This window comes from Trematomus bernacchii, unplaced genomic scaffold, assembly GCF_902827165.1.
Source record: "Trematomus bernacchii unplaced genomic scaffold, fTreBer1.1, whole genome shotgun sequence".
NCBI classification, from domain to species: domain Eukaryota; kingdom Metazoa; phylum Chordata; class Actinopteri; order Perciformes; family Nototheniidae; genus Trematomus; species Trematomus bernacchii.
Window position 1 is genome coordinate 11,191 of NW_022987882.1, and position 8,941 is coordinate 20,131.

Sequence of the window (8,941 nt, forward strand, 5' to 3'; positions counted from 1 at the left end):
ACAGAGGGGCTGTTTTGTATATCATATCAACAGTTGAAGTGCTCTGTGAGATCGTTGCTGTTATGTTCGGAATACAGAACACAAATAGGATTACATGAAGACGGGACAATGGACATTTTCCACAAAAGGACCCTAAGCCTCGTATCTGATTGGCTACACCAACCGCCAATGAACATAATGAAAAGGAGGAGAAGAGCTCTGATTGGCTGCCTCACAGCGTCACGTCCTCTGCAGAACGGTAAAGAGAAGAAGAAGCTAATGGCGGGTTTGTTCCAGTGAAGGAAATGTGTTCCGTTTAATTCATTTAGAGATTTTACTCCATTTCATGTTTTGAGAGACGGCGACAAAATGGCGACTTTAGTTCTGGATAACGGAGCTTATAGCGCGAAGATCGGCTTCAGTCAGGAGAAAGTGCGGTGAGTTCAGAGAGGTTAGCGAGGTGGCTAACTGCTAACAATAACAACAATAACAACAATAACAACAATACTAATACAGCTTTGTGTACAGTAGAATAAGAAGCACCAGAGTGTAGGAATACAAGTCTTTAAAGTAGAGACACTACATACTGATATACACCTGAACATCAGCAGGAGAGGACTCTTTAAAGTAGAGACACTACATACTGATATACACCTGAACATCAGCAGGAGAGGACTCTTTAAAGTAGAGACACTACATACTGATATACACCTGAACATCAACAGGAGAGGACTCTTTAAAGTAGAGACACTACATACTGATATACACCTGAACATCAGCAGGAGAGGACTCTTTAAAGTAGAGACACTACATACTGATATACACCTGAACATCAGCAGGAGAGGACTCTTTTAAAGTAGAGACACTACATACTGATATACACCTGAACATCAGCAGGAGAGGACTCTTTAAAGTAGAGACACTACATACTGATATACACCTGAACATCAACAGGAGAGGACTCTTTAAAGCATATTTTCCTGCTGATATGAATGTGTAGTGTTCCTCAGTGTGACTCTCTCTCTCTCTCTCTCTCTCTCTCTCTCTCTCTCTCTCTCTCTCTCTCTCTCTCTCTCTCTCTCTCTCTCTCTCTCTCTCTCTATCTCTTTCTCTCTCTTTCTCTCTCAGTGTCATCCCAAACTGTCAGTTTCGCTCGAAGACGTCGAGATTGAAAACGTTCACAGCCAATCAGCTGGATGAGATCAAAGATCCCTCAGGACTCTTTTACATCCTCCCTTTCCAGAAGGTAACACACACAGTCGAGCTGTAGAGGCTGCAGCTTTATAAAGTCGGGTCACGTTTTGACTGTTGAAAGAAGATATGTTCTCATGGTTTCTGGTTTCTCTCCTGCTCTCTTCAGGGGTATCTGGTGAACTGGGACGTCCAGAGGAAGGTTTGGGATCATCTGTTTGGGAAAGAGATGTTTAAGGTTTGCTTATTTTTCTTTGTCCAATGTTTCACTTAAAGTGAACCTTAAGACGCCTTTCTGTTCCTGTAGTGTGCTCTCCAGGTGCATGATAATGGTCTGCAAAGCTAACGTCCCTGTATTCCCTCCAGAGGGAGTTTCTCTCTCTCTAGTCGATGTTGATCCTTTGTGTTTGTATGCCGCCGACCTGGATCACAAAATACATATAAAGTGCTGCAACTTCACCTCCGTCTCTGCATCTGGAAACAGATCCAGGCGAAACCCTTGACTAACGACAGAGGCTTTTTTTTTATTTGAGAAACATACTAAAACACCACAACATAATGTAATGGGCGGCTGTGGCTCAGTGGGGTAGTGCGCTGACCAGGAGAGCACTGGTTCAATCCCCACTGCAGTCAGCATGTCGTTGTGTTCTTGGGAAAGACACTTCAGCCCAAAGCGTCTTAAAAGTGCCATGTAGTGTAATGTGATGCATTTCCCTGCAGGTGGACTTTGCGGACACCAGCGTCATCATCACGGAGCCCTACTTCAACTTCTCCTCCATCCAGGAGTCCATGAACGAGATCCTGTTCGAGGAGTACCAGTTCCAGTCGGTTCTGCGGACCAACGGTGAGTCCAGCAGCAGAAACACACTTCCTGTTCACAGCGCGTTTTTTAATAATTCAACTATTCATTAAAGCTCATCCCCAGCAGGCTGGAACATCAGGCACACTTCAGAGGGTATTAATAACCATCAGGAACCCTTCCGATAAAAACTGACTGTACCTGTTTGTTTACATTTAAAGCTCCTATTGAGGTTATCATGTAGAATCATAAAACAGTAAAGGCTTCTTTCCCCAAGTCGCAATCAGTCACACAGCAATGAATCCTGTGTTAATCTCTGCTCTGTGTTTAATGTCTGTGTTTAATGTCTGCGGTGTGTTCAATGTCTGTGTTTAATGTCTGCGGTGTGTTCAATGTCCCTCCCTCAGCCGGCTCCCTCAGCGCTCACCACTTCTTCTCCTCTCGGCCCTCGGAGCTCTGCTGCCTCCTGGTGGACGGAGGCTTCTCCTTCACTCACATCATCCCATACTGCCGCAGCAAGAAGATGAAGGAGGGCATCCGCAGGTCAGGAAACACACAACCAGTAACCATGACAACCACTAACCATCACAACCAGTAACCATGACAACCACTAACCATCACAACCAGTAACCATCACAACAAGTAACCATCACAACCGGTAACCATCACAACCACTAACCATCACAACCAGTAACCATCACAACCAGTAACCATCACAACCACTAACCATCAAAACCAGTAACCATCACAACCACTAACCATCACAACCTCTAAACATCACAACCAGTAACCCTCACAACCACTAACCATCATAACCTATAATCATCACAACCATTAACCATCACAAACAATAACCATCACAACCACTAACCATCATAACCTATAATCATCACAACCACTAACCATCACAAACAATAACCATCACAACCACTAACCATCACAACCACTAACCATCACAACCACTAACCATCACAACCAGTAACCATCACAACCAGTAACCATCACAACCATTAACCATGACAACCAGTAACCGTCACAACCTCTAAACATCACAACCAGTAACCATCACAACCTCTAAACATCACAACCAGTAACCATCACAACCACTAACCATCATAACTTATAACCATCACAACCACTAACCATCACAACCAGTAACCATCACAACCAGTTACCCTCACAACCAGTAACCATCACAACCACTAACCATGACAACCACTAACCATCACAACCACTAACCATCACAACCAGTAACCATCACAACCAGTAACCATCACAACCACTAACCATCAAAACCAGTAACCATCATAACCACTAACCCTCACAACCACTAACCATCATAACCTATAATTATCACAACCAATAACCATCACAACCACTAACCATCACAACCAGTAACCCTCACAACCACTAACCATCATAACCTATAATTATCACAACCACTAACCATCACAACCAATAACCATCACAACCACTAACCATCACAACCAGTAACCCTCACAACCTATAACCATCACAACCTATAATCATCACAACCAATAACCATCACAACCACTAACCATCACAACCAGTAACCATCACAACCAGTAACCCTCATAACCTATAATCATCACAACCACTAACCATCACAACCACTAACCATCAAAACCAGTAACCATCACAACCACTAACCATCACAACCAGTAACCCTCACAACCACTAACCATCATAACCTATAATCATCACAACCATTAACCATCACAAACAATAACCATCACAACCACTAACCATCATAACCTATAATCATCACAACCACTAACCATCACAAACAATAACCATCACAACCACTAACCATCACAACCACTAACCATCACAACCACTAACCATCACAACCAGTAACCATCACAGCCACTAACCATCACAACCTGTAACCATCACAACCACTAACCATCATAACCAGTAACCATCACAACCTCTAAACATCACAACCAGTAACCATCACAACCACTAACCATCATAACCACTAACCATCACAACCAGTAACCATCACAACCACTAACCATCAAAACCAGTAACCATCACAACCACTAACCATCACAACCTCTAAACATCACAACCAGTAACCCTCACAACCACTAACCATCATAACCTATAATCATCACAACCACTAACCATCACAACCACTAACCATCACAACCAGTAACCATCACAGCCACTAACCATCATAACCTGTAACCATCACAACCAGTTACCCTCACAACCAGTAGCCATCACAACCACTAACCATGACAACCAGTAACCGTCACAACCTCTAAACATCACAACCAGTAACCATCACAACCTCTAAACATCACAACCAGTAACCATCACAACCACTAACCATCATAACCTATAACCATCACAACCACTAACCATCACAACCAGTAACCATCACAACCAGTTACCCTCACAACCAGTAACCATCACAACCACTAACCATGACAACCAGTAACCATGACAACTAGTAACCATCACAACCAGTAACCGTCACAACCTCTAAACATCACAACCAGTAACCGTCACAACCTCTAAACATCACAACCAGTAACCGTCACAACCAGTAACCATCACAACCTCTAAACATCACAACCAGTAACCGTCACAACCCCTTCACAACCAGTAACCCTCACAACCAGTAACCATCACAACCATTAACCATCACAACCACTAACCATCAAAACCAGTAACCATCACAACCACTAACCATCACAACCTCTAAACATCACAACCAGTAACCCTCACAACCACTAACCATCACAACCAGTAACCATCACAACCTCTAAACATCACACCCAGTAACCGTCACAACCACTAACCGTCACAAACCATATAAAATAATATATTTGTCTGCTTTGCCTTACAGGGTGAATGTAGGAGGGAAGCTGCTGACCAATCACCTGAAGGAGATCATCTCATATCGGTAAGATCTACTCAGTTATCTATGATCTACTATAACCCCGTAATCTCCTGGTATCTCAAATGGTAAATGGACTGTACTTATATAGCGCTTTATCCAGTCTTTAAGACCCCTCAAAGCGCTTTACACACTACAGGTCATTCACCCATTCATACAGAGCAGTGTGCCTTACTAGGAACTAACATTCACACACATTCACACACCGTTGGCCATCGGGAGCAACTCAGGGTTAAGTATCTTGCCCAAGGATACATCGACATGTTGACTGCATGGGCTGGGATCGAACCCACAACCTTCTTGTTGAAAGACGACCGCACTCCCTCACAGTCGATGATAATGTGTAAAACATACATAAACGTTTCAGAGAAATGTGAATTTTTCTTAAAGTAAAGGTGCATTTTCAAGACTACATGTAAAGGCCACTAGAGGGGGACACATTTGAACACATTCTTTGAATATTGCGGTGCCAGAGAAGGTTATATTGCAGGACATAAAGTAGTGCATCTATAAGAGAAAATAAAATAAGATTGTGCTTTACATAACGTCACAAATGTAAGATAAAAATAGCTCAGAAAAATAATGTGTTCGTGGTCAGGTCACGACATCGTTATGCAAATGTTCCACTTTGATCTTACCATGAACACTGAAGGAATCCTAACAGAGGAAACGCTAAAGACTACAACTCCCATGATGCAATGCTGCCTCATCCACACACCAAACTGCAGCTTTGACTAGTGTTAACATCCAGAGACACAAAGTGGCAGGAAATGACATTTGAAGTGGTAGAAGGTCGTATTATTTTACCTGGTGAAAAGGTGATGAATCTGTAGATCCTGGATCTTTGTTTCTATGAAAACCCTTAATAATCCGTGTTTCCTGCAGGCAGCTTCATGTGATGGATGAAACTCACGTGATAAATCAGGTGAAGGAGGACGTGTGCTACGTGTCGCAGCAGTTCTTTAAAGACATGGAGATATCCCAGTGAGTCCTCAGAAAACACATTTAACACATTTCCCTTTAGAGGCTGAGCAGAGAAATGAGGAGCGTCATATAAACCGTGTTTAGTTCACCTCTGCTTCGTGTCTGTCATTACTGTGGAGCTCTTTGCTTTCCCACCTCTTCAGTTGTTCAACAGTTCACTTATTAAGACATTTACTCGCTTTAGTCAAGTTGAAAACCTTTAGAAATACAGAGGACAAAATAAATGTGATCAACACAAACCCATTACAAATTGAGAACAAATAATAAAACAATAAAATGAAGTGAAGTTTAAAGAAAGTCACACATTTAGGAGAAAATAATAGTTTTTTGGTTTCCAGTGTTTCCCACAGAACTTGATTTGTTCCCCCCGGCAAGTAAAACCAAAGGCCCCTTAACCTATTCGGGTGGCCCACGCATCCACCCCCCCCCCTCAAATAACAAACTACATGTGAGTTCATGGCTACTGTAGCAGACAACGTTCTTGTTGCTCTGCGTTGCTAATGAGTGAGACACACCGGAGTGGAGGATCTGTGGGGTTTATTCTCCCACAAATATCATTTACAATTTAGCAGACGCCTTATTCCAAAGCGACTTACAATGACCCATCACAGGGACATTCTCCCTGGAGTGACCGAGGGCTAAGTGCCTTACTCAAGGGCACACTAGTGTTCCAGACGGGAACTCGCAACCTTCCGATCATCAGCCCACCTCACTATCCATTAGACCACATGTCTACATAGAAAAACATGAAAAACTATCTGAGAAAAATCGACAAATTGATGAGAAAACAATTAAAACTTAACATCCAAAAAATCTATAAGTTAGCTTAAAATAAAGTCACAAATGAATGAGAGAAAGAGTGAGTTTTTGGTCAAGTCTCCACTACGCTGTATAAGAAAACACACGTTAATAAAATATTCAATAACACGTGTTTTTCTTCTCTTTAGGATGAAGGGCGAGGAGAACACGGTGGTCAGGGATTACGTTCTCCCAGATTTCAGCTCCATCAAAAAAGGCTTCTGCAAGGTGAGGACTAAAACATCACAGACGTTCTCCTGTAGGCAAGGCACGTTTATTCATACAGCAGCTTTCAACACAAGGCAAGTGCTTCACAACAATGGAAGACATTAAGGCCCCGTCCACACGGAGACCATAACTTGTTTTATTAAAAAGGAAATGCTAACCATACCATTGAAAGAAACCTTCAGCACAGTTCTTACAGCCCTTTCAATCGTATGTTTTAAATGATGATATGATCATTTGACACGCCATGCTGCAGCCTCGGGAGGAGATGGTGTTCAGCGGGAAGTATAAGACCGGAGAGCAGATCCTGAGACTCGCCAACGAGCGCTTCGCCGTCCCCGAGATGCTCTTCCACCCGTCAGACATCGGCATCCAGGAGATGGGCATCCCCGAGGCCATCGTGCACTCCATACAGTCGCTGCCTGAAGGTGGAGAGACGAGCCTTCATTCATACCCTTTCATGGCTTCCTTCCTTGTTTCCTATCAAGCCACGAGACGCCTTAAAGCTCCCCTACTATCCTCTTCTTCATCAATATATCACAGGTCTCAGATATATCCAGAGCCTGTCTCTGATTGGCTGAAACACCAAACAGATCATTGCAGCATTACCCATAATCCCCTCTGTTTCAGCCGTGTGTGTGTGTGTGTGTGTGTGTGTGTGTGTGTGTGTGTGTGTGTGTGTGTGTGTGTGTGTGTGTGTGTGTGTGTGTGTGTGTGTGTGTGTGTGTGTGTGTGTGTGTGTGTGTGTGTGTGTGTGTGTGTGTGTGTGTGTGTGTGTGTGTGTGTGTGTGTGTGTGTGTGTGTGTGTGTGTGTGTGTGTGTGTGTGTGTGTGTGTGTGTGTGTGTGTGTGTGTGTGTGTGTGTGTGTGTGTGTGTGTGTGTGTGTGTGTGTGTGTGTGTGTGTGTGGGTGTGTGTGTGTGTGTGTGGTTGTGTGATCAGCCTCTCACGGTGTTTCCTGTCTGCAGAGATGCACGCTCACTTCTTCCAGAACATCGTGCTGACGGGAGGAAACATCTTGTTCCCGGGCTTCAGGGAACGTTTGGAGGCGGAGCTTAGGGCTCTGGCCCCCGCCCACCTGCCCGTCTCCGTCCTGCAGCCCGACAAGTGAGTTCATTCAGAGCCCCTGCTGGAGATATCTAGACTAAATCTAAATGTTGCTTGAATTGAAGTCACGAATGAATGAGTAAACTACCGTAAAGAAATAGTGAGGTTTTGGTCAAGGAGCCAGTTCGCTCTCTTGCAAAAAGTGAAGTCACTTAAATAACGTATATATGATATTGTATTCGATGCTGTGATTGTATAACATCATCATGGTCTCTGGTCCTGCAGCCCCATCTGTTACCCGTGGGAGGGCGGGAAGCTGCTGGCTCACAGTCCAGACTACGAGGAGATAGTGGTGACACGAGAGGACTTCGAGGAGAACGGACATTTCATCTGCGAGGAAAAGTTCGACATCTGACTGAAAACAAACTCCTCTCACGGAGGTTGGAGAGGAAACCCTGCATGTTTCATATTCAGTCTACAGGATCTGCCTTCAACGTGCAGGACGGATTCAAACCACCAGACATGCTGTTTCTCTACAGCTGTTCAATGTGATTTCAGTGTGTTGTATATTTGTTGTGTGTGTGCAGACGTCATGGCTTCAACACTTCCTTTGGGAACGTCAATAAATGCTGATATTACATTTTGTGAAGACTGCTGCTTTATGAAGTCTGAATGAAATGTCAAGTGTCCTTTAACATTTAAATAAGAACCGTCTCATTCGCCATTTTGTATGTCTTTTAAAGAGTCTTCTCCTGCTGATGTTCAGGTGTATATCAGTATGTAGTGTCTCTACTTTAAAGAGTCCTCTCCTGCTGATGTTCAGGTGTATATCAGTATGTAGTGTCTCTACTTTAAAGAGTCCTCTCCTGCTGATGTTCAGGTGTATATCAGTATGTAGTGTCTCTACTTTAAAGAGTCCTCTCCTGCTGATGTTCAGGTGTATATCAGTATGTAGTGTCTCTACTTTAAAGAGTCCTCTCCTGCTGAT

At 43.5% G+C, this 8,941-nt stretch overlaps 1 protein-coding gene across 1 annotated transcript; it reads left to right on the forward strand.

The window, feature by feature from the left end:
* Window positions 1-235: 235 nt before the first annotated feature.
* On the forward strand, window positions 236-8,598 carry actr6 (actin related protein 6). The gene is made up of 11 exons (XM_034114177.1): window positions 236-416; window positions 1,108-1,225; window positions 1,340-1,408; window positions 1,891-2,014; window positions 2,377-2,512; window positions 4,851-4,907; window positions 5,787-5,885; window positions 6,833-6,911; window positions 7,165-7,336; window positions 7,875-8,013; window positions 8,239-8,598. The coding sequence occupies exons 1-11, from the start codon at window positions 349-351 to the stop codon at window positions 8,366-8,368; spliced, it is 1,191 nt and encodes a 396-aa protein (XP_033970068.1). The 5' UTR covers window positions 236-348; the 3' UTR covers window positions 8,369-8,598.
* The last annotated feature ends 343 nt before the right edge of the window (window positions 8,599-8,941 follow it).